Raw genomic sequence first — 26,351 nt, 5'->3', positions numbered from 1 at the left:
ACAGAATCATTTTCTGAGACAAGATCCACACCTAGAAGGCCCGTCTGAGAGGAGACACACGTGGACAGTCCTGGGACGTTTGAGGGTGGACCCGAGGGCTTGCAAAGGCTTTGGGGGCCGAAATAGGACTGGGACTAGAAGAATAGAAATAACTTAGATCTTGTGATCAGGCGGGAGGTGGGGGGGAATTCACTTTTTTTTTTTTTTTTTGCAATTGGGGTGATGAAAAAATGGAGCAAGGGATTGACAAAGAGCTGTTTGGTTTTTCTACCCGTTGTCTCGGGACCCTGGGCACAGCCACACCTTTGCTTATGCCTATGAGGGGATTGGGCTGGAGCGACAGCACAGGGGGTAGGGCATTTGCTTTGCACGCGGCCAACCCAGGTTCGATTCCGATTCCTCCGTCCCTCTCGGAGAGCCCGGCAAGCTACCGAGAGTATCCTGCCCGCACGGTAGAGCCTGGCAAGCTCCCCGTGGCGTATTCGATATGCTAAAAACAGTCACAACAAGTCTCAGCATGGAGATATTACTGGCACCCGCTCGAGCAAATTGATGAACAACAGGACGACAGTGCATGAGGGGGGTGAGGCAGATCTGTCCCCCCACCCTCCACCTTGTTGCCAGAAGCAGGAATGAGGGCTCCCCCGCCTCCCAGAACAAAAATAGAACAAAATTGTGCTTACAGGTACTTAAATGCGCGTTTACTGGGAAACTGCAAGGTTTGTGGGTGGAACCCTAGAGCTGGGATTGAAGAAAGGGGCATCCATGATTAAATTCTTCGCACACCACAAAGGTCTTTGAATGTCAAGTGTTCAACTCCTCTGCATTCGATAGGAATTTCCCCTGCCTCGGCAGCCCCGAGGGGACCTTCCCCGCCGTGCCCGTCCTGGGCTCATTGGTATGTATTTCAAATCAAGCCTTCCAGAACCTTCAAACCTCTTCCAACCTTTCCTTTTAGAAAAATAAAATGCGCCTGAGCTACCTGTGTTTTAGAATTGTTTTATTGGTTTTTTATTATTTTTTTACCTTTTCCTAACCTCGGGCCCTCAACCTCACTTTTCCTGAAATAGGGGGAAAATTTTTTTTTTTTAGGATCTTTAAAAAATATAAATAAAAGGGCTCCGGGGAAGAATGCAGATGACAGCGATGTCTATTGGAAAATTAAGGGAAAGGATGTGCAGCCGGAGTCATTGGTGTATGATGAAACGTCCTCACTGGAGATGATGACAAATTAGAATCGATTCCCCTGGGGTCCCGCGCTGCCTTGGACCGCTTGACCCGGGGCTGGAGGTTGGCGTGAACTGACCCCCGAGATGACAAGCCGGGTCTCAGTCCCCGGGACTCATCGGCATGCGAGGGCCCCTTGGGGGAGGCAGGGGGAAGGATAAAGAAGGATAAAAGATGAAAGCTGAGCTGTGCAGAGAACAATGTTTTCAGTCACTGCCGAGGCCGGCGGCTCCACCTGTGGCTCTGTGGAGTGCGGCCTTTGTTTCGTCTGCAGGAGAGACCCCGCAAGATCTGCAGGCCTCCCCCCGACCCCCTCGGGGAGCCCGTCCCCCTGGCCTCACTGACTTCTCCAGGACTCACCTCCCTGCAGGCCCAATTCTCCCCGAGCTGCCTCCGGGACCCGGCGGCCCGGACTGAGTTGGCCAAGGCCGGAGAGAGGACGCTTGTGGAGGGGGAGGGAATAAACACAGGCAGGAGGCCAGGAAGTGAGTGTCTCTTCCTAAGGCACCCCCACATTCCTTTTATTTTTTAATTGAATCACCTTGAGATGCAGTTACAAAGCTTTCATGTTTGAGTTGCAGTCACACAATGATCAAACACCCATCCCTCCACCAGTGTACATTCCCCACCACCAATGTCCCCAGTATACCCCCCCTTTCCCACCCTCCCCCTGCCGCCATGGCAGACAGTTTCCTCCATACCCTCTCTCTCTCTCTATCTGCTTTTGGACATTATGGTTTGCAACATAGATCATCATCATCATCATCATCATCATCATCATCATCATCATCATCATCATCATCATCATCCTGTTGATCGTCAAAGTTCTCGATGGGTCTCAGTAAGGCCTCCATCCTTCCTAGCCCTGAGATTTTAGAAGCCTCTCTTTACTCGTCCTTCCCAATGGTGCCACATTGGAAGCTCTTTCAGGATCAGGACAATGAGAGCCATCGTTGTTACTGGTTTTGGCATATGAATACACCATGGGGAGTTTGCTCGAGGCATATGGGCAGGAAACTCTCGGTAGCTTGCCAGGTTCTCCCAGAGGGAAAACTAGGCTATAAGCTTCTGGGAGCTTGGTTTTATAGTCTCTGGATGTTGGCCGTTGGTGGGATTACACGGCGCCAGGGGCAGTTCCTGGGTGTGACTGCCTAGCTGCTGGAAAATGGGAAATCTGGGTGGAAGAGGCCCAGTCCCGATCTGAGCAGGCTTGGAGGTCTCAGCCCCGTGTCCCACACACCTGGGTTCCTCTGCCGGTTCCTTCATGCGTGAGACTCTTCCGAACTTGTGGAGAGGGGCCTTAAGCATGGCTGTGGCTGGGCTCCGGAGGTCTTTGGCTGCTGGAGCTCTGCTCGGGGCGGGGAGGGAAACTGAAGCCCATCGATATGCAACATAGATACAGAGAGGCCATCACATTTGGTCCTTTGTCTACTTTCAGCACACATCTCCCATCCTGAATGATCCTTCCAACCATCGTTGACTTAGTGATCCCTTCTCTATCCCAGCTGCCTTCTTCCCCAGTTCATGAGGCAGGCTTCCAACTATGGGGCAATATTCCTGGCCCTTGTCTCTACTGTCCAAAAGGGCACAGGGACAGGGGACAGCCAAAGCCGTGGGGACAGAGGAGGGACAGGGCCAGTGCCCCGTTCCCTTGTGCCTCAGTTTCCACTCTGGAACCCGCTGCCTGGAGGAAGGGAGAATAGTTTGCCCTCCATGTCCCCTACTCAGCCCAGCTAACCAGTGTCCCTCCTGCTCCCTCACCACCCCCAGCCCTGCGTCAGGACTGTGGTCAGCGTCGGTGCCTGGCGGTGACTGTCCTTGGAGAATGTGCATGTCACATTTGTCTCCATCTCCGCTGATCGCTGGTCGAACTCTGCAATTCTAAAACGTCCTCCTGGTCTTGATTTTCATAGGCCTTAAGGAGGATTCCAGTAACAGGGGCCAAGGGATGGGACAGCACGTAGGGCATTGGGCTGGCACATGGCTGACCCAGGTTTGATCCCTGGCACCCCACGCAGTCTCAGCCCTGCCAGGAGGAAGCCCTGAGCATACCGGGTGTGACCCCCAAACAACACCAACAAAGATGTTTTAAAATATTTTAAATTTTACTTGTTTGTTTGGGACCACACCTATCTGTGATCAGTCCTTATTCCTGGGCCTGCCTTTAGGGATCCCCCCCCTCCCCATCTCTCTTTTCTTTTTGGGTCACGCCTGGCGATGCACAGGGGTTACTCTTGGCTCTGCACTCAGGAATCACTCCTGGCAGGGGACGATATGGGATTCTGGGAATCAACCGGGTTGGCCGCGTGCAAGGCAGATGCCCTACCCGCTGTACTATCGCTCCAGCCTGAGGGATCTTTTCTGGTGGTGTTCCAGGGACCCCGTGGGGGACTAGGGATCCAACCTGGGTCAGCTGCATGCAGCACCATTGCCTTAGTCTCTCCAGCTTTATGTTTATTGTTATTTATTTTAATATAGGGGCCACCCACCAGTTCGGGGGGGAAACCCAGAGTTATAGCCACATACTGGGGTGATGGAAGAACCACCTGGCTGAGAGGAGAACTCAGGGCCTTGTTATTGCAAGTCTAGTACTCTGTCACCTGAGTTATCTCCCTCCAGAGTCCCCGTCCCCCCCACCTCTCCCGCCCCACACCCACCCCCCATTTAACTCCTTACAAAGTAAAGAGATTGTGGCTTATAGTATTCTGCAAAAAATTTCACCACATTTGCTAAAATAGATTTGGAAAGAAAGTAGGGTGGGGAGATGGGTGTTAACTGTCATTTTCACCTTCAATCCCATTCCTTCCCCCCCCCCCAAATGGCGGAGTGCTGTATAGTGTTCTTTGCAGAGTTCCATTTTCTGTGCCTGGCAGGTGCTTCGAATGGGCCGAGCCCAGGAAGCGCTGAAGTTGGCCACTTCTTCTTTACAAAGCAAGGTGGGGTGTCACCACATGAGAGGTGGGGGTTGAGATTATGGTACCAAGTAGGAGGCAACCAACCTTAGAGGGAAAATATACATTTTCTTTTTTTTTTTTTTAACAGATATATATAACTTAGCGGGTAGGGCATTTGTCTTGCATTCGGCCAACCCAGGTTCGATTCCTCCGTCCCTCTCAGAGAGCCCGGCAAGCTACCGAGAGTATCCCGCCCGCACAGCAGAGCCTGGCAAGCTCCACGTGGCATATTCGATATGCCAAAAATAGTAAGAAGTCTCACAATGGAGATGTTACTGGTGCCCGCTCGACCAAATCGATGAACAATGAGACGGCAGTGCTACGACAGTGCTACGACAGATACATAAATAAAAAGCACACAAGGCTCAATCTTTAACAACATGTTAGTGATCTCTCAGAGAAGGGCTTAATGGTCTCCGAGTGAAAGACAACAATCTTCACACTCTTCCAGGATGCTTTTCTGTAGCATTTTCAGCAGTTTTTCACAACAAACAAGACAAAAGATACTATTTCAGATCGGCTTTGGGGCAGGGATTGGGGTTCGGGATGGAAACAATTGCAATATGGTGTTGGGAAGGTGTCATGGTGGTGCGATCGGTATTTGAATATTAAATGTAATCAAATATTGTGAATTACTGTATAAAATAAAAAAACAGTTTTAAAAAGATGAAAGAAAGAGAGGCGGGGGAGTGTGTGACCGAGAGCTGTGACCCCAGGGGAGAGCTGGCCTTTCAGAGCTGGCCCTGAGGTTTAGGCTCTGCAACCAGCACGCAGCCCTGAGATCTCCTTCTCGGGCTTGGGGCCCATGGCCGGCCAGCGTTGCTTTCTTTGTTCCCCTAGCTGGACTTGGCTCTTTCAGGGGGCAGCGGCACAGTTACCTGTTGCCTTCCAAACCAGCACACAGAACAATGAGTTCTCTGTTCCAAATGCAGGGGCTCAGGCATGCAGGCCCGGCACGGCTGGGGTGGGTATCTCTAGCCGCCTGCTGCCTGAAGATTCCATGGCAGGGTCTGGAAAGAGCTGGAAGCTTCTTCATTCTTCTCTAGAGCACTGGCTAGGATGGCAGGAATAACCCGCCCCCCCCCCCCCCGCCCCGAGAGTGGACTGTGCCCTGTGGCCTCTGTGTGTGTTTTTTTTCTGTTGTTTGAGTTTTTTCTGTGTGGGTTTTTTTTTTCCTTTTTGGGTCACGCCCAGTGATGCACAGGGGTCACTCCTGACTCTGCACTCAGGAATTACTCCTGGCGGTGCACAGGGGACCATATGGGATGCTGGGAATCAAACCTTGGTCGGCCGCGTGCAAGACAAATGCCCTACTCACCGTGCTATCGCTCCAGCCCCTCTCTGTGTGTCTTTTGATGTGTGAAGACCAGGGCGCTGTGATGGGCATCCCTGGAGAAGCCGGAGCTGCCCCTGCCGTAGGAGGGTCGCCCAAGGTACCCTGGCACTGCTCGGTGGCACCGTCTTGAGCACTTTGCGTAGAGGGAATATAACCCCCAGCCAGGAGACTTTCAGAATTGCCGACGTTTCTGAGTCCTCTGGGATGGGGCCAGACGGGGGGGCACAGAAGGCGGAGGGCTTGCTTGGTCGGCACGCAGGGAGCCCGGGCTTTGGTCCCCAGGACCTCTGGTATCCTGAGCGTCTCCAAGATCGACTCCCCAACATCCCCAGGGGCAGCCCCCAAACAAGCAAAGGCTCTAGGATTATGGGTCCATCTCGGGACGTGCCGGGCCCCGAGCTGTAGCAAAGCAGGGTGACAGTCTCGTCTTGGTGACAACAGCCGCTTCACTCGCCTTTCGCTGAAAGTAAAAGGTAAACAAGCACTGGTGATGCTCGGGGGTCACTGCTGGCTCTGCACTCAGGAGTTACTCCTGGAAGTGCTTGGGAGCCTGTATGGGATGCCGGGAATCGAACCCAGAGTGGCCGAGGGCAAGGCAAACGCCCTACCTGCTGCCTCTCTGTCCGGCCCCTGGATTTTTAATTTTATGGCGTGTGTATTGTGTACATTCGTATATGTGGGAGAGAAATGATTGCACATTTCATTGCATGTTAGAAGAGAATTTATGAAGGTACTGGGAAGCGGTCCTTTCTATTACACCCAATTTTTACCCTTTTACAGAACACATAGATCAAGAGTCCTGTTTTGAAGAACAGGACTCTTGATCTATGTAGGTGTAAGGTTAATTTATCAATTTTGTTGTATGTTTGCAAAATCAGCTTCTACTGTTTTTAAAGAAGTCATTAAACTTTAGACCAAAAGTTAAAGGTAGAGAACTCTCAGGTAAATTTTTCTTTTTTATCTGTCTGTTTTCACTAATCTTTATTTTTGGCTGCACTCAGGGGTTACTCCTGGTGGATTGGAGGATTTTATGGGGAGCCAAGTATTGAACCTGGGTCAGCCATGGGCAAGACAGTCACCCTACATGCTGGACTATCACTCTGGCCTCTTGGTTTTTTTGTGGTTGTTGTTCTGTCTGCAATGCCAGACTGCATGCTAGATGCTGAAGACACAGAGATGAGCATAAACATAAGAAGTACCTGGTAATGGTTTGATTGGATATTAAACAGGAAGTAAGTAGCATGAGGTATAGGATGTCTTCTGAGGAGGGCTAGACAACCCTATGAGATTACATAGATTTTTTTGGGGGGGGGGGGCCACACCGGCTTTGCACAGGGGTTACTCCTGGTTCTGCACTCAGAAATTTCTCCTGGCGGTACTCGGGGGACCGTATGGGATGCTGGGGATAGAACCCAGGTCGGCAGCATGCATGCAAACGCCCTACCCACTGTGTCATCACTCCAGCCCCCCCCCCCCCAGATGACATAGATTTTTAGTTTTTCGGTTTTTCTTTTTTCTTTATGGGTCACACCCGGCGATGCACAGGGGTAACTCCTGGCTCTGCACTCAGGAGTCACCCCTGGTGGTGCTCAGGGGACCATATGGGATGCTGGGAATCGAACCCAGGTTGGCCGCATGCAAGCAAATGCCCTACCCGCTGTGCTATCGCTCCAGCCCCAAGATTACATAGATTTTAAAACTCAACCTGCTTCTTTGCCTTCCTTAACCACCCATTAAACAAAAGGAGGAAAAAGAATTGTTAGTACAAAGCACCGTTTCAAAAAGGGAACATCTATGGGTGGAAAGCCGGCTTAGAGGGCTGGCGTGCAAGCCTGACCTGTGTGAGGCCCCAGGTTTGGTCCCCAAGGCCCCACTGCCTCGCGAGCACCCTGGTGGTTCCTGGCACCTCTGGCCCATCGTGCGGAACCATCTGGCCTAGTGTCCCCACGAGTGGCTCCAGACTGCCTGAGCACTCAGGAAGCCCCAGGCCCTGTCACCTGATCTCCAGGTGATGGTCAATCCTGTTTGCATTTGGGGCACATTTCATTTTTATTGGTTGTTCTTTGGTTTGGGGCCCACTCCTGAGTGTCCTCAGGACTTACTTCTGGCTCTATGGGACCGTATGGGTTGCGGGGGATCAAACCCAGGCTGGCCCTGTGCAAGGCAAGTACTGTCACTCTGGCCCACCCCAGGTATATTTTAATTATTTTTTATTTTATTTATTTATTTATTTATTTATTTTGCTTTATGGGTCACACCTGGCAATGCAGAGGGATTACTCCTGGCTCTGCACTCAGGAATTACTTCTGGCAGTGCTCAGAGGATTCTATGGGATGCTGGGAATCGAACCCGGGTCGGCTGCGTGCAAGGCAAACACCCTACCCGCTGTACTATTGCTCCAGCCCCCTCCAGGTATATTTTAAAAAGCAATAGGTGAGTTGAGAATATAGTTTCTGCTTCCGAGAAGAAAAAAAAATTGCAAATATTAAAGTTTGTTAGATGTTTCTCTTGGGTGGGGCTGGAGCGATAGCACAGTGGTAGGGCACTCGCCTTTCACGCAGCCAACCCGTGTTCGATTCCTCCGCCCCTCTTGGAGAGCCCGGCAAGCTACCGAGAGTATTGCGCCCGCATGGCAGAGCCTGGCAAGCTCCCCGTGGCATATTCCATATGCCAAAGACAGTAACAATAAGTCTCACCAATGAGAGACATTACTGGTGCCCGCTCGAACAAATCGATGAGCAACGGTGACAGTGACAGTGAGTTTCTCTGGAGGGCAAGGTGCCAGATTAGATGACTAGGAAACTAAGCTGGAAAATTGCTGAGCACCTGTTGACTGGATTACAAATTGAGATTATTATCTTTGCTGTGTTTTTCCCTGAGCGGGATTCCTCAAAGGGGACACCAGGGACACCATGGACATGTGGGCCACTATACGTCTTGGTTATGGAGAGTCTTCCTGTGTTATGTAGCGCATGGAGTATCATCCTGGCCTGTACCCATCGGTGCCAGGACATTCTCCATGAAGTGTGACCATCAAAATGTCCCTGAATTCTGTTCAATGTCCCTGGGCTGACAGTGCTGATGAGGCTGATGGTCCCAAATCCTCCAGGAGTAATGTACTGTGTCAGTAGATTTTATGACAGTGACCGTAAGGGAGAAAACCCATATTAAAGCGGGGGAAACCCACCAAAAGTACTAATAGTAGATCAAGGGGTGGAATAGTTGGTGGAGTCATTCATTTGTCAGTGCACGATTCCTCCTTTGAAAAGGCGAGAATGGGGCTGGAGCAATAGCACAGTGGGTAGGGTGTTTTCCTTGCATGCAGCCAAGCCGGGTTCGATTCCCAGCATCCCATATGGTCCCCTGAGCACCGCCAGGGGTGTTTCCTGAGTGCAGAGCCAGGAGTAACCCCTGTGCATCGCCAGGTGTGACTCAAAAAGCAAAAAAAAAAAAAAAAAAAGCTTATGAAAAGGCGAGGCGAGAGTGCCTTGTCCAGGTCATCATTAGATTTAACTCTCAGGCCCTTGTGGGGTCGTCAGATGCTTCCACACATGATCGTTATTGCATGTGGCCGAGACCCTCTGCTCACCGAATTGACCCACTTACCCAGCTCCAGAACATCACGGGGACAAAATCCGATTTTGAAATGGATTTGAAAACTCCCGAATGAAGCCGTGCTAACACGCGGCACCCGGGCCCTCGCCTGCGCGCGACCGGATTATGTGAGAGGCCTGACCCCAAGGAGGCAATTAGCCCTCCTCGGGTGCACGAGTAATGAATAGCTCTCCAAAACCAATTAGCTCTAATTCTATCCAGCATTGCATTTGGGTAGCGTTCTGTTTAAGGGGAAGAAAAACAACACTTTCCCCTGGAGATCTGTAATTAAGCTGTGATATTGGATGAGAACAATGGCAGGGCTGCAGCGGGCTTATCAATTTGCTCTCGTGAGCCACACAGAGAACGTAAATGATGATGAAGTGTGCTGTTCGCTGGAGTTCAGAGAAGGCATTCAGGGGCTGGAGCGATAGCACAGCGGGGAGGGTGTTTGCCTTGCATGCGGCCGACCCGGGTTCGATTCCCAGCATCCCATAGGGTCCCCCGAGCACCGCCAGGAGTAATTCCTGAGTGTAGAGCCAGGAGGAACCCCTGTGCATCGCCGGGTGTGACCCAAAAAGCAAAAAAAAAAAAAAAATAAACTCCTGGCTCTGTGTTCCCCCCTGAAAAATATTGCCATGAACCCAAGAACCACTGGGTTTCCCCTCAGTCTCTGTCATTTCTCCCTAATGCCCCATGTCCTGGAGAGGGCTCGGGATTCCACGTTGGCCCAGGTGCCAACCTGCTTCCGACTCGACCCCCCAAACCCCGAGGTTCGATGGGAGAGGGAGGGAGGAGGACGGGGGTGGCCGGGAGCTTCACCTTCATTGCGCCATGGTGGCTTTCGGGCAAGCTTCTGACTCAAGCACTTGTTAGACTCCTTGACTGGAGCAATAGTACAGCGGGTAGGGCATTTGCCCTGCACGAGGCCGACCCGGGTTTAATTCCTCTGTCCCTCTCGGAGAGCCCGACAAGCTACCAAGAGTATCCCGCCTGCACGGCAGAGCCTGGCAAGCTCCCCGTGGCATATTCGATACGCCAAAAACAGTAAGAAGAAGTCTCACCATGGAGAAGTTACTGGTGCCCGCTCGAGCAAATCGATAAAAAATGGGATGAGAGTGCTACAGTGCTACAGCGCCCAGGGTCCTGCAGATGGTGCTATCCAGAGACCTTGGTACCCTCTATCCCGGTGATGGATGGATCACGACTTTCTACTGTCATTCCGAATGCCTCATTATCTATTGCAATAATCTCCCCTGACTTTTGTGTCTTGGTGATGCCCTGTACACCGAGAGTGGGACTTGGTGGCGTTACGTGACCTCCGGTTAATTAGACTTGGGATAAATGGCTGGGGAATGTATGTTCACGGTTTTCTGAGCAAAAAAACAGCGGGGTTTGCCTGTCCTTGGCTTTCGATTGATTGTGCTCACTGTCCTCCTACAGCTAGCCAAGAAGATCCGAGAGAAGTTCAACCGGTACTTGGACGTGGTGAACCGGAACAAGCAGGTGGTGGAGGCGTCCTACACGGCTCACCTGACCTCTCCCCTCACTGCCATTCAGGACTGCTGCACCATCCCGCCATCCATGATGGAGTAAGTCGGACAAGCCCCAGCCCCTGCGGGCGCCCTCAGTGGAACTGCCTTTGATTTGTTTGCCAAATGCGCATTTGCTGCACCCTAACAGTAGTTCTCCCCTCTACAACCCTCTTGTCTTTGACATGAACCCATCACTTAAAGAAGTGTGACTAGGTATTCTCCATCCATGAAACTCCTAAACAATCCCTGTTCCCGCCAATTTTTCTTTTTTCTTTCTTTCTTTTTTTTGCTGAGTTTAGATTCAAAACTTTTTTTTATTTTTTGTTCATCTATTTGCACAGCAGGTAGGGCATTCGCCTTGCACGCGGCCGACCCAGGTTCGATTCCTCTGTTCCTCTCGGAGAGACCGGCAAGCTAACAAGAGTATCTCGCTTGCACGGCAGAGCCTGGCAAGCTACCCGTGGCGTATTTGATATGCCAAAAACGGTAACAAGTCTCACAGACGTTACTGGTTCCCGCTCGAGCAAATCGATGAGCAACGGGATGACAATGACAGTGATACAGTGGCTTGTTCTTGCTGAGTTCAGATTCACTAGTATCAAATGTGGAGCTGGAGCAGGTAGGGTGTTTGCCCTGCAGGAAGCCAACTCAGGCCTCCCACATGGTCCTCCAGCACCCCCGGGAATAATTCCTGAGTGCAGAACCAGGAGGCACCCAAAAAAGAAAGAAGGAAAAAAGAAGTAGCAAATGTTGTCTGCGTTGACGGAGTCTAGAGCAGTGGAAGTGTTTTGTCTTGTACAACTGCTGAGTCGTGAGCCAGATAATCTTGGGGACGTGGGGTAATTTGCTTAACTGAAGGGAGTGAGTTTTGAACTTTACAAGAGCTGCAGACGGTCCTAGGTCTTATTTTAGCTGCTCTCTTCATTACTACCAAAGGAAAACGTGGTTTCCAATGCTATTTGAAACCAAACTGGTATGGTACTGTATGGTTGAGATTTTATTTTTATTTGAATGCTTTGGCCCAGTGATATTTATTTGGGAGAACTTTCTGGTCATTGTGTTGCTAAAAATGGGGGTGGAATCGTCCCTTGTCTAAAAGGGGCAGAGACATTAACCCTCGAATTTGATTTGGTCTCTCATTAACTGCGCGGCCTTAATCAAGTGTTTTATTTTTGTGTGCAGTTTTGTAACTGAATAATCTTTATCACATTATACTGACAGTTAATGGCCGTTTTAGAATGATAGCAGCCTAATTTAAACCTCATGCGCCTGTCAATGGTCCCAAATTACAGTGTTTTTGTTCCTCTCTTGGCGCGGTAAGTATGCTCTGGAGAGAGAGAGCGTGTTTTGTTCTCTTTCCAGCTGGGATGTGGAGATACGCCTTTCTCGCTCTCTTGCCCTGCTGCTAGAAGCAACTCGTCCTAGCCTAGTTGATTCCCAGTTCAGTTGGAAGAGGAGGCCTCTAGGAACGGGGCCGTCTGGGTGTGAATCCTACCTCGAGCGCCCAGGTGTTGGGTGCCTTTGAGACTCCCCAGACTTCTATAGAAAACTATACTCAGCACCTCCCACGGCCCGTGAACCGCCAGTGAGAGCCAGCGAGGAAGTACTTTGGTGGACAGGAATGCACTGAGCAAATATTAGTCCTAGCATTGATATACTTCAGTATCAGTACGAGCACTTTGTTAAAAAATAATATTTTTAGATCTAATCAAAGAAGTCCTTTTTAGTGTGGAGATACCACTGGAATGTGCTTGAGTTGTAGGGAGAGAATGGATGGATTGGGAAGGATCTTAAGAAGACTGTCCCGTCCACCATCCAGAGCTCCAAAGTTGTTTTATTCTCATAATGAAACTTTTATTATTTTTAAAAATTTTTAAATTTTATTTATTTATTTTTTATTAGTGAATCACCGTGAGATAAAGTTACAGTCTTACAAATTTTCATGCTTGCATTTCAGTCAGATCGAGTACCCATCCCTTCACCAGTGTCCATTTTCCACCACCAATGGTCCCAGCATCCCTCCCACCACCCCCACCCTGTCCCCGCCTCTGTGGCAGGGCATTCCCTTTTGCTCTCTCTCTCTTTTTGGGTGTTGTGGTTTGCTATAGAGGTATTTAGTAGGCATCATGTTCGGTCTATAGCCTATTTTCAGCCCGTATCTCCTATCCCTAGTGGGCCCACCTAGCACCCTTTGCTTGGTGATCCCTTTTCTATCAGAGCTGCTTCTTCACCTAGCGTGCTTCTTCACCTTCACTCAGTTTCCAGGCTGTGGAGCAATCCTCCTGGTACTTATCTCTATTATTCTTGGGTGTTAGTCTCCCATTCTGTTACTTTATATTCCACAAATGAGTGCAATCTTTCTATGTCTGTTCCTCTCTTTCTGGCTCATTTCACTTAGCATGATACTTTCCATGTTGAACCACCTATATGCAAATTTCATGACTTCATCTTTTCTAACAGCTGCATAGTATTCCATTGTGTAGATGTGCCAGGGTTTCTTTAACCAGTCATCTGTTCTCGGGCACTCGGGTTTTTTCCAGATTCTGGTTATTGTGAACAGTGCTTCATAATGAAACTTTTAAATTCTGCTTTTACGCTAGGTTATTTTTAATTTTTATTTATTTGTTTGTTTGTTTTTTGGGGTCACACCCAGCGATGCACAGGGCTTACTCCTAGCTCATGCACTCAGGAATTACTCCTGGCGATGCTCGGGAAACATATGGGATGCTGGAATCGAACCCGGGCTGGCAGCATGCAAGGCAAATGCCCTACCCACTGTGCTATCGCTCCAGTCCCTAGGTCGTTTTTTAAATGCAGTGCACTATTACTACATGTAACTCCCAAGTCTTGTACTTCCTGTCGCTAGAGCCCTTCTCCCCGCAACACAGACATACACACATAATCATTCTCTCCCTCACTCTCTCACACACACAGACACACATTTATTCTGTTTCTCTCTGTCTATCTGTCTCTCTTTGTGTCTCTCTCACACACACAGCAATCAACCTGTATTTTGTATCTAAGAGTTTGGGTGGTTGTTGTTTTCTGTTTCTTTGTTTCTTTTTTCTGTTTCTTTATTTAAACACCCTGGTTTACAAAGTTGTTCATAATCCCGTTGTTTCGGGCACTCAGTGTTCCAACACCAATCCCACCACCAGTGTAACATTCCCTCCCCCAATGTCTCCTGTTTCCCACCCACCTTCCAATCCTGTCCCCTTCTCATGCACAAAATAATTATTCTATTCCTTTGTTATAACAAAATGGTAAATGGAATTATTAAAAAATATTTCAGCAAAAGAAAATTTGTGGGGGCTGGAGCGATAGCACAGCGGGTAAGGCGTTTGCCTTGCACGTGGCTGACCCACGTTTGATTCCCAGCATCCCATACGGTTCCCTGAGCATCGCCAGGAGTGATTCCTGAGTGCAGGGCTAAGGAGTAACCCCTGTGCATCGCTGGGTGTGACCCAAAAAGCAAAAAACAAAAAAAAAGAAAGAAAAGAAAATTTGTGAAATCGTTATGCCTCACAATGGTTATTTAAGTCTGAGGATTGACTGAGCTGTTTGTAGCTAGTTGCGCCTTCTGTGTTATTCTTTTCGTTTATTGAGCTCAGTGGGCTTCCGTATTACTTTTCCATCTAGTTTGCTGTGCTGGGATGTTGGCTGACCACACTGCTGGGGCTTTGGCAGCAAGGAGGGTGAGCAGAGAGGTCAGAGAAGGCCCCAGAGTTGTCAGCCCAAAGTCCCGTGTGCCTGGGGGTATCTTGAGCTTGCCGTCTCTTCTGAGATTAATCCTATTATTTTTCTTTTTTTTTTTAATTCCACATTTCAATGAGATCCTCTGACCTTTGTGTTTCTGTTTCACTCAACCTCATGTGCCCTAGGTTCAGCTGTGTTGTACCTGGGAATTTGTGAGTGAACGCTATTCCATTGCATTATGCATCTACCACAGTTTCTTTTTCTATCCATACATTAACACTTGCAAATAGGAGGGGTGTTCCCCGTGGATCAATTATCATAAATAATGTTGCAGTGAGCATGGCCATACAGATAACGTTCTTTTCCTTTTTTAAATGTTTGAAGCTGTGTGAGATGGATAATTCCTAAGTTGTTCATGATTGAATTTCAGTCATATAATGATCCAACACCCGCCAGTGTACATTTCCCACCACCAGAGTATTTCCCATTTTCATTCCACCATCCGCCAACAACCCAACCTCGCCCCCAAACACGCACACACACACACACACACACACACACACACACACACACACACACACACACCTGCCTTTATTGCAGGCACTTTTCCCTCTTTCTCTCCTTTTATGGATTATGATTTGCAATACAGGTACTAAGAGATCATCATGTTTGTTCAGGGCATTCAGTATTTTTATGGGGAAGGTAAGGCTGGAGTAGCTTTTTTTAAACAGGGTGGCGGCTTTGAGGTGTGGACATGATTGCTGAGGCTTCTGGAAGTACAGAAAGGTTGGGGGGAGGTAGCCCATCCTGCCCCCGAGAAAGCCTGAAGATTTCGGCGACAAAACCTGCATACCCAAATTTTCAACAGGTTAATATCTCGGGTGAGGTCCGTCCTGGCCAGGGGTATGGTGGCAATTTTGGATTGTGGGTGCAAACGGTTGCTGGGGGCTCTGCTTGGGCAGGCACCAGGCTGACCCGCCCTCTCCGATATACCCCTGTCTGTCCAGTCTTCCATGGGGCCGAGATTAACTGTGGCTTTTGGTGTATGGGTCTCTAAAATAAGGGCAATAAATGAGCTTGTATAGCTGAGCCCAAGGTGGTTTGTGGGCGTGACTCCCACATTACCTAACTTTTGGCCATTTAATTTCTTTGGGAAACTTGATCCCAAGTTGTTGGGGTCTGACCAGAGACACAGCAGCAGTTTGGGGGGTATCACGAAGCCTGAAGGCTCCATCAGGATGCTGATACACTCACTCCACGGGTACAGGTTGACCTGCTGGTGGAACCACAACCCCCCACCCCCCCATAATGTTTTCAAGTTAGTGTTTTCATTTTCCGCAGATAAACTATCCGAGAGTGGAATGGTTGGACCCGAGGGGAGTTGTGTTTATGATTCTCTAGCAACTCTGTGCTGTTCCCGAGAGTTGATGACTGCTGTGTCCCTACCCAGCCTGCCCGGCTTCGAGTTCCCTTTCTCCACGTCCTCGGCAAAGGTTGACAGTATTTGTTTTTCCGATACTCGCCAGCCTAACAAGTGATGAGGAGACATCTCCTGATCCTTGGGGTTCGTGTTTTCCTGACAGGCGGTGGTGTAGCGTTCCTTTTCTTTCTGTTGACCCTTACTTATTGGCCATCCATTATCTGCTCTCATTTATCTCACTTATCAGCCATTCATCATCTTTGAAAAAAGGGCTTGCTCAGATCCTCTGGCAGTCCTTTCAGCAGACTGGCTGTGTCTTCACTCGGAGTGTGGATTCTTCATATCCCTTGCGGGGCTGGAGCGATAGCACAGGGGGTCCCTTGAGCACCGCCAAGGGTGATTCCTGAGTGCAGAGCCCAGAGTAACCCCTGTGCATCGCTGGGTGTGACCCAAAAAGAAAAAAAAAATCTGACAATCTTTATAGCCTTTGCATAGTCACCCCTAATCAGGTCTTTGCTTGGCGAGTATTTTCTCCCGTTCTGTGTGTATTTCTGTTTTGCTGGTAGCGAAGAATAGGGGACCCAGCACCTGCATTTCCGGAGACCAGCTCCGGTCCTGCTTTAAAGCTGTTTATGAGGTTAACCCATGGTTCCCAGATGAAGGCTCTCTAGAAACCAAGACTTGGAAAAAAGTTAAGAGTATCCCACCCGCATGGCAGAGCCTGGCAAGCTCCCCGTGGCGTATTCGATATGCCAAAAACAGTAACAACAAGTCTCACAATGGAGACATTACTGGTGCCCGCTCGAGCAAATTGATGAGCAACGGGATGACAGTGACAGTGACAGTTCCTTTTATACCAGTTGGCATCAGTAACTAATATAACTGACACGTAACTATTATAGCTTTAGGTCTTGACAACTTTCTCTCTTATCTGAAATCAGGAGTGCAGATGTTGGGGGTTTTATTGTTGTTTTTGTTCTTTCTTGTTGTTGTAATTTTGATAAAAGATTTATTGGAAAGTAGAAGAGAATGGAAGAGAGACTTCCCAGCCAGGAAACTTAGTATAGAACTTCATTCAGGAGCAGATGTGTTTTGAACCAAAGAGGTGGAAATCTTTTTTTAGAGAAATCTCATTAACTTTTTGTTGGCTTTTTGGGATACACCCAGCGATGCACAGGGCTTACTCCTGGCTCTGCACTCAGGAATTCTACACCCAGCGATGCACAGGGCTTACTCCTGGCTCTGCTCTCAGGAATTACTCCTGGCGGTGCTCCGAGGACCCTATGGGATGCCGGGAATCAAACCCGGGTCAGCCGTGTGCAAGGCAAACACCCTCCCTGCTGTGTTATCGCTCCAGCCCCTTATCTCATGAACTTTAGATGGTGGTTTTCACCCAGGGGAGAGTTTAAACCTCCTTCAGACGCCAAGCAACACGTGGCAATGTTAGAAAACCTTGGTTTTTGTTTGCTTTTGTTTGTGGGTGGCCATACTCGGGGCTAGCTTAGGGACTATTCCTGGCACTGCCCTCAGTATTTACCCCTGCCGTTGCCGGGGGACCATGTACCGTGCTGGGCATCAGCTGCATGGAAGGCAAGTGCCTCGCCCTGCACTGTCTCTCTGCTCTGGAAACCCCGTTTCATTCCTGCTGCTCCCATTCCTGCTATTACCACCACTTACTAGTGGCTTAGAAATCCACTTTGTCCCCTCCCCATTAGCTACCTGCTTGGTGAATTTCTATTAATGTTTCAAGAAGTAACTTGGTCCTTTATCTCTAGATAGTGCCCTGGTACCTCTTTCCTTCTCTTATGTTGTTCCCTGGCCCCCAGAAGAATTGTTGCTCCCTTAATTCTTTCCTCTCTCTCTGTCTCTCTTTCTGTCTCTGTCTCTGTCTGTCTGTCTGTCTGTCTGTCTGTCTGTCTGTCTCTCTCTCTCTCTCTCTCTCTCTCTCTCTCTCTCTTCCCTCTTTCTCTCTATTCCTGAGTAGGAGTGAATGTGTCAGTATTCGAATGTGTCACATTGTCTGTCTGTCAGCTTCACTTTTGCACCTGGGTGACACCTCATTCATGTTTCCATAGAACTCACCCTTAAACCTGGGTCTAATCACCACTTGTTGGAATTTGAATACAGGGATGAGTAAATGGATGTTCTCACAAGAAAAGTAAATGTAGTCTGTACAGATAGTACAGGCGATAAGGTGGATAAGGTGCTTGCCTTAAAGTGTGTGCCTGACCTAGGTTCAATCCCCAGCACCCTGAACCTGAACAACTGTCACCCAAATGTAAGAAGAAATTTTAATGTTCATGAGAAGGGGCAAATACTAAACATAATGCAAGTGGGATGTGTTTATCAGGGTGATATGTAAAGGCATTCTGTCATTCAAGAAGAGAGAAGCTTGTAAATGCCCCAAATATCTTAGCGGGATGAGTTTTGGAAGTGACTCACACCCATAAAAGCTCCTGTGCTTAAAGTGCATGAAAGGCAAGAACTTCCGCTGACCCTAAGACCAGCTGTGCCTGAAGTGCACATGCGTCAGGCTAGGAAGGCCTGATGCCAACTTTGGGGTTCAGAATGTGAGGTGCCGGCCATGTAGATGCACCCCAGAACCTTTGCTCTGCCTTTTGGTGCACAGAATGAACCTGAAACTGTTGATTTCTGCCCTTCAGGTCTTCCTCTTATTTTATGTATATTTTGGGGCATATGAACTGGAGCGATAGCACAGTGTGTAGGGCATTTGCCTTGCAAGCGGCCCGACCTGGGTTCGATTCCTCCGCCCCTCTCAGAGAGCCCGGCAAGCTATCAAGAGTATCTCTCCCCCATGGCAGAGCCTAGCAAGCTCCCCATGGTGTATTCGATATGCCAGAAACAGTAACAACAAGTCTCACAATGGAGGCGTTACTGGTGCCCACTTGAGCAAACCGATGAACAACGGGACGACAGTGCTACGACAGTGCTACGACAGTGCTACGGTGGTTTGGGGGGGTATTTGGGCAGTCAGAAGCCTTGGCTGTAACTGCCCAAATACCAAATGGGTGTGGGGGCCGGGCTGAGGACAGGAGCTGCTGCAGGAAGGTGAAAGGATGCTGGAGAAAAGGAAAGATCCTTCTCTCCCATCTCTTCACTGTCTGTGCATCGCGGATCCTCAGATTCTGCTTCCTTGACAGGAATGAGAGGAGGTGTGTGCTGGGTTTGGGGTGACATCAGTGGTGCTCAGGGGCTACTCCCGGCGTGGTACTTGGGGGTGGTGCCTGGTGGCTCTTGGGGCGTCATCCCTGCAACACAGCATTCCCACACACACTGCGTGCGCCCCAGCCCAGTGAACTATCTCCCTGGCCCGGGCAGCGAGATTTTGGAGGAAGGGCATACAAGGAGGAGACATCTGCTTGCAGGAATCTGACCTTCACGCTTGGGTGCACTGGTAGCGCCAGTCTGGGTCTCAGGCAGGGACCTGAGGAGCTGGGGTGGGGGGCGCCGGGGGAGGGCAAGCTCTGTGGGAACTGTGTGTCTGCTGACCCCCGCTTCTAGGAACTGGCATGCCGTGTGCCCGCGTGTCTCAGCGGCAGGAACCCTGGCCGCTTCAGCCGCGCTTTCTGTGCGTCAATATTTGCCCAGGGGGTGAGGCCCGGGGTCAGGCCTGAGTTTTGTCTTGGCTGCGGGAGGACTGGCTGGGCGAGAGTTGGCTGGAAACCTCTGAACCACTTGAGCTTTCGCAGAGATGCCAGTACTTGTGGCCCCGTCTTAGTGGTTGTTTTCGTCTGAGTGCTGGTACTGTGGATTGAAGTTCTGCGACGAGTTTTAAAAAGTTTTCCCCGTTGCCACGTGTTGTGCTGTGTTCCCGGTTGCATCCTCTGAGGTGGCCCTGGGGATTCCTAGGCACTGTGCCACCAGCCAGCAACTCACCGGGCATGGGGGGCAATGCAGGGATCTGATGGTAAGACACATGTTCTACCACAGCGCCCCAGGCAGGCCCCTCTGAGAGGTGACCAGGGCGGGTGACTCCGTTCTCTCAGCTCAATTTCATCCTTTATAATAATGAACTTGAGCATATGCGTACATGTGTGTGTGTGTGTGTGTGTGTGTGTGTGTGTGAGTGTGTGAGTGTGTGTGTGTGTGTGTGTGCGCGCGAGCGCGCTCAGGTTGAATTTAGGAGTGTGAACTTCCCAAATTCTTGTAGCGACGTCCCTTTGCCTGTTGGTCCATTCATTCAGTACTCAGGGCCACGCGTGGGCCAGGCGTGGGGGGAGATGCTCTCTAGACAAGGAGGAATCACTAACCAGCACATGCCAGTGGCTGGGAGGACATCAGGTGAGAAAGAGCGTGCCAGCGTGTCCTGACTCATAGAGGAGAGTGGTCCGAGCCCCGTGGGGTCTCTGAGCCTTGGGAAGGAGGACGCAGCCTGGAAGGGCGCTGGGAGCAGAAAGCCAGGAGCAGGGCGGGCGGGAGCTGCCAGTGACGGGGGACCTTCGGTTGACCCATTGTCCTCAGGGGCTGGACAGGGCTGTCGCTGTGGACACTGGGCTTTACGGGGCGGCCAGGCCTGTCACTGGGACACACTGATTGGTGGGAAATGAAGGATTCATCCTACGGAGAGAAAAGTTGCCTGCCACATAGGGCGACCCTAAAACTCCAGGAAAAAATGTCGGACACCCCAGGAAGCATCTCAGGAGAGCAAGTAGTTTGGGGTTCCTCAGCTTACCCCTCAATGGGGCTTCAGAGTACACTCAGTCTATTTTTGTTTTGTTTTGCTTGGGTTTTTTTTGGGGGGGGGCACACCTGGCTGTTCTCAGGCCCTTTCTCTAAGCAATGTGCTCAGGGATCACTCCTGGTGGGGTCTGGCACCATACGGGGTGCCAGGGATCCACCCCAGTTTGGCCAAACTGTCTGACTGCAGGGATTAGTCTGGGCAGTACCCCGGGGGACCATCTGGGCAGTACCCCGGGGAGTGAAGCCCAGGTCAGCCCTGTGCAAGGCTTGCCCCGTGCCCACTGTACTATCTCCAATGCCCCCACAGAGAGGCTTTTTTCAAGAAAGGATGACTTTAGCATGAACATGCTGGTGTCAGTGTTAAATTGCCCATGGAAGGTTCTAGGGAGGTGTTCGGATCAGCTTATTTGTTTGTTTGTTTGTTTTTTCTTTTTCGGGTCATACCCGGCGATGCACAGGGGTTACTCCTGGCACTGCACTGAGGAATTACTCCTGATGGTGCTCGGGGGACCATAGGGGATGCTGGGAATTGAACCCGGGTCGGCCGCATGCAAGGCAAATGCCCTCCCCACTGTACTATCACTTCAGCCCCAGTTTATGTGTTGTTTCACTGCTTCTCACCCACGGATGAATCCCACCCTCAGAGCTAGGTTGGTTGGGGATGAAGCAGTGTCTCTGGACCCCACCACAGACCCTCATGTGGGCATTCCTGTTTTGTTTCGTTTCCTGGTAGGTCACACGGGGAGGGGAAAAAAATAAAACAACCAACCCTGTGGTCTGAATTGTTTAACTGTGCACTTTATTTCTTATCACTGCTCCATGGGAAAAGCAGGCCTGGGGGCCTGCCAGGTGCAACCGCCCTTAGGACTCTTGTTCTTTTGTTTGGGGTCACAAGGTTAAATCAGGTGACCGGCCAGGACCTGGCCCGCTGAGCTTGAATTAGGTGGCGGGTCCTTTTGTGTCTGCAGGAAGCTGAGCTTGTGGGTTTGTCCCCGGAAATAAAATGCCCCAGTTTCAGCCATTGACCCCTTCCCACAGTACTTTTAGGAAAGAGTCATCCCTGCTGGCAGGTGGGCTGGCACGGGTTCGAGTCTTTGCGACTTTGGTGCCGGAGCGGCGGGAGGGGTGTTCAGAACTCCACAAGGGTTTTGCACGTCGCTGCTCGTTTCAGAGTGGCTTGGGCCGTGTTAGGAAACACGGTATCCGCGTGGCTCCTTCAGTCAAAGACCTTCCACTTCCGCGGTTTTGGTTTCTGTCCATGTGTTGGGGTTCGGCGGTGCACCCCATCGTGTTCAGGGGCCGTGGCTGACTCTGTGTTCAGGAGTGACCCCTGGGATCACACCGGGGTGAGCTGCGTGCAGAGTAAGTGCCTGACCCCATCCCTCCAGCCCTGTTCAGGTTCACTCCTGGCTCTGCGCTCAGACTCATTCCTGGGAGGGTTTCGGGAACTGTAAGCACTGCCGGGAATTGAACTGCGTGCCAGGCAAACACCAGCTCAGCCAACCCCATCCCCCCAAACACTCACACACACACCACCACCACCACCACCACCACCACCACCAGCAGCAGCTGTGTGCTCTCTCTCCAGCTCTTCCTGTGTCTGAAATCTCCTAAAGAGAAAATCTTTGGGGGAGGGAGGGGGAGTCACACCCACGATGCTCGGGGGTTACTCCTGGCTCTGCACTCAGGAATTACTCCTGGTGGCGTTTGGGGGACCCCGTGGGATACCAGGGACCAAACCCACGGTGTCATGTGCAAAGCAAGCGTCCTAGCTGCTGTTCTATTGCTCCAGCCCCAGGAGAAAAATTCTTTGACTCAGTCAAGTTGGAGTGGCGTGTGATGAACTATGTGTTCCTGCTTAGGACCACGCGTGGGTGCATGCGTGAGCCTGCAGTACTTCTGTGTGTGTGTGTGTGTGTGTGTGTGTGTGTGTGTATACATGTGTCTCCTTACACCGTTAGGAGCCTAAAGACCCTGCCTCACCCTGCCCTTGTGTGGACCCCATGAGCAACCTGCTTTCCAGGCCTCCCTTCTTCACCCCAAGGGCAGGGCAGGGCCAGGCGCAGTTAGAAGACTGCGTCTCCTCTCTCGCCGTCTGTGGCCGTGCGGGAGAGCTGGTCCTGTGTTTCCACTCCGTCTTTCTCCATAAAAATCTGGCCTCTGAACTCAACTCACTGGCAGGCAGTGTCCGCGTTAAGAGACAGTCCCTCGCCGGGCTGAACATGACCACTGGGTGTGGCCCAGAAAGCTAGGGAGGCCGGAGCCGAGCTCCATGTCTGCGCTTTCTTATGTGGAATAATCTGAGAAGACGCGATGCAGGAGCCCTAAACTAACCTGCTCTCTCCCCGGGGACGTGACCGGCCTCAAGCCCGCGTCAGCCAAGCCACTCGCTCCTGTGAAGGCCCGTGGGCCCCGTCTGTCCCGTGTCCAGTGCCCCAATGTTTTCTCTTGCATAGTTTTTTTTTTTTGGGGGGGGTCCTTTCCTTCCCCTCGGATGTGCGCCTGAGAGATGGGTCACCTGCTCTCTCTGAGACTCTGGTGCTGCCCTTTGAGGTCTGCCACCCGCCCACCACTGTCTGCCATCGACCTGCTGCCCAGTGGCCTGTCCGAGATGAGGCCCGTGGTCATTGGCCATCTCTGGGCTCCACCAGACTGGACCGGGCCAGTGGGGGCTGGGGTAGCGGGGTTCTGCATTGTGGAAAAAAAAAAAAAGAAAAGAAAAAAACCCACAAGCTCAGGACAAACCTGCCAGCTCGGGCCTGGGGATACACATGGGTATCTCCACATGGTATACACGTGGTCTCTTTCTAGCAAGCGAGAAAGAACCAGAAAGGGCATCTGAGTCCTACTAGAGTTCGGGGAAGCAGAATGGGCAAAGGCCTCGGAATTACCCAGAGGAAGCCCAGGGACCCCCTGCACCTGCCCACCTGCCTGCTTCCTGCCTGATTTTCCCAGATCACCTTTCTCCTACCTGTGATGGAGAGTTCCCTCCCCCACGCCCCACGCCCCAGTGCCCCTTAGAGCTGCAGGTTTTTTTGTTTTATTTTATTTTATTTTATTGCTTTTTTGGGTCACATCCAGGATGCACAGGAGTTACTCCTGGCTCTGCACTCAGGCGATGCACAGGGGTTACTCCTGGCTCTGCACTCAGGAATTACTTCCAGCAGTGCTCGGGGGACCATATGGGATGGTGGGAATCAAACCCCGGGTCGGCCGCGTGCAAGGCAAACGCCCTACCCACTGTGCTATTGCTCCAGCCCCTAGAGGTGCAGTTCTGCAAGCTTGTGTGAGAAAGTAGATTACCAAGATGACCCCCTGGGCCAGGGAGGGGGCTCAGAGGGCTGGAGTACATGGTTTGCACGAGGAAGCCTGGAACTTAGCGCCCCCAACCCCTGCATGGATTGGGTGTAGCCCCTGAGCACTGTTACACGGGGAACCCCTTCCTTCTCTCCAGAGGTTGGTCTCACCCCCGGGAATCCGGGAGTGAGACCCAAGATGAGAGCAGGAGCCTGCGGAGGAGAAATCGGGCTGTGTGAGCGGCAGTTAATAGAACCTCACAGGTCTTCCCTTCAAGGACATCGAGGCTGAGTTGCTGAGCCTGAAGATTTAATCCGTGTTACTGATAAGAATAAAAAGAATGTGCCTTATCGCGCCATCTCTGCAGAGGTGGAAGGGAAAGGATTCAGGGAACTCGATTGCGCCTTCTTAGTCAGCTTTTCAGTCCTGTCCTTTAATTGAGGTGTTTGAGTACGAACCTCAGTGGGGCGGGCGGGCTGGGGGGCTTGGAGTCTCATTTACTTTAGAAATGTGATTTTTTTTTTTCCGCCTTTTTGAAGTGATCCCTTTCTTACCCCTCCCACCTCCCCTCACTCCAACAGAGTTTAAATATTTGCCAGTGCAGATGTTTGATTTTTATCTTAGCTCTTTTCTTTGTTTAACTTGATTCTCATGGGTGGTTAAGTGGAAGATAAGGGGGGCCTTGTTTAATTCTTTTCAACTGGTGTTGCTCAAATATTTGGAGAGCAGACACTTCCCAGAAAGAAGTGAGGCCCCAGCTGAATGGAGGTGAAGTGTGAGGTCCCCCTGTCCTATCCGTCATAAGCCAGGGGGTACCGGGCTCCTCCTAAGACCAGGATGGTGTTGGGGGGTGGGTAGGTTGGGTGAGTGGGAGGGTGTCCGGTCAGTGTACATCTTTCTCTGCAGCCTGGCCTTCTTTGATGAATTTGATTTATTGTTTTCTTGGGAGGCCACACCCAGTGCTGCTCAGGCCTTATTTTCCTGGCTCGGGCACTCAGGGATCGCCCCTGACAGTGCTCGGGGGGACCCAGTGCAGTGCCAGGGATCAAGGCGGGGTCAGCCACATGCAAGACCTATGTCTCACCCCTGGACTGGAGCTCCGGCCCCCCTGCCACATCTTCTTAAAGGGGCGCTGACTCTTAAAGGGGCGCGGCTCATTCGCTTCCTCAAGGGGCAGTTGGGAAGGTCAGGCAAGCCGGGGCACCCCCAGACACCTCTGAGCACTGCACAACCAGCCTCCGACCTGATACGGATTGGCTTCCAGAAGAGCTTTTTTGTTTGTTTGTTTGTTTTATTTTATTTTATTTTTTTATCCTTTGGCACCTGCCTCGGCACTTGAGCGATGATTCAAAGCCAGCAAGCAAGTGGGGGGGGGGAAAAATTCTCTTCCTCATTAGCTGTCATCCGATCCGCTTTGTTTATGAACTCAACTATCTGTGGAAGCCTGTTCCCGGAGCTCCGCGGGAATTTGCTTTTTAAACGGGGTCCCTGCACAATAACGGCATTTCGCCACTGCCCCGGGGGCCCTCTCGGTGGGTGTGGGTTTTGTGCAGTGTGTGATAAATTGGGCAGGCTTTGCTGGCAGTACCTCGGGAAACGCGGGGTTCTGAATGATTTGCCTGGGAAATCACCTTCCGTGGGCAATTTAAACAAAGCCCGAGAAAGAGATGCAGGAAGTAAAGCCCAGCTGGTATTTGTGTGTCTCTCTCCTTTCTCTCTCTCTCACTCTCTCTCTCTCTCTCTTTCTAAACTGGGGCTCCGCGGCCAAGTTGATTTACACTGTGAACCGAGACTGAACGAAATCCAATTGGAAGTCACTTGAACACGGTTTTGATGTAAGATTCAAAGCTTCTGCAAATTTATTTTATCTTCTACATTTGCTGATCTCCTGCTTGTAAATCCTGTTGAAGGAGAATAAAAATGACTGCAGCCTGATGGGAATTAAATGTCTGAAGTTCAAAGCAGTTTGCACATCAGAGCAAACGTCAATCAAATGAACATCTTGCAGGCCAGGCAGGGAGTGAATTTCTCCATGGGGAAGAGATCAAAGTGAGAGTCACACTTCTGTCTTCTCCCTCGGGATGCAGTTTCGATCAGTTGTTCATGAAAGTAAATCCAGGAGGAAGTTTTTGTTGTTCTTGTTTTTTGTTGTATTTTTTTTTCCCCTCCTGAGGGGGTAGGAAAGATGGAGGATTTTCTCTTAAAACTCAATTTCAGGCACCGTGGTTTTATCTTATGAAAATAAGGAGAGAAAGCTGTCAGCCAGTATCTCTTTTTTTTGTAAAAGTCAGGCTCTGAGGAGTGATGGAGATGGGATTGTTCTCTTTTTATTACTGCTTTAAAATAAAAATCACAGGTCTAAAGATGAGCTGGACTACCTGCTCAATTTGTATAAAAAAATCTGTGATTTTTTTTTTATATCAATTCCTGCCCATTCCACAAACTATGAGGTCAATGTGAGCCGATTGACGTCTCATTGAAAAATCTCTGGGGGAACCCAAGAGAGCAACTGACGTGTGTTTAGAAAGTATCTTGAGCATGAACTTGACGTCTCTCGGTCGCTAGCCCGGGATGAATAGTGTGTTTTCTTT

The 26,351-nt window shown here is 50.5% G+C and overlaps 1 protein-coding gene across 1 annotated transcript in view; it reads left to right on the top strand.

Moving 5' to 3' along the window:
- The window catches only part of CACHD1 (cache domain containing 1), a 247,408-nt gene that overhangs the window by 127,037 nt on the left and 94,020 nt on the right, over positions 1–26,351 (top strand). The window contains exon 3 of the mRNA XM_055138282.1: positions 10,555–10,703. Coding sequence (XP_054994257.1) covers positions 10,555–10,703 — 149 coding nt within the window. The remainder of the gene's footprint in view (positions 1–10,554; positions 10,704–26,351) is intronic.

The sequence above is a fragment of the Sorex araneus genome, chromosome 5 (genome assembly GCF_027595985.1).
Source record: "Sorex araneus isolate mSorAra2 chromosome 5, mSorAra2.pri, whole genome shotgun sequence".
Lineage (NCBI taxonomy): Eukaryota > Metazoa > Chordata > Mammalia > Eulipotyphla > Soricidae > Sorex > Sorex araneus.
The sequence above is the reverse complement of the archived record's forward strand: the minus strand, read 5'-3'. Positions and strand labels throughout refer to the sequence as shown.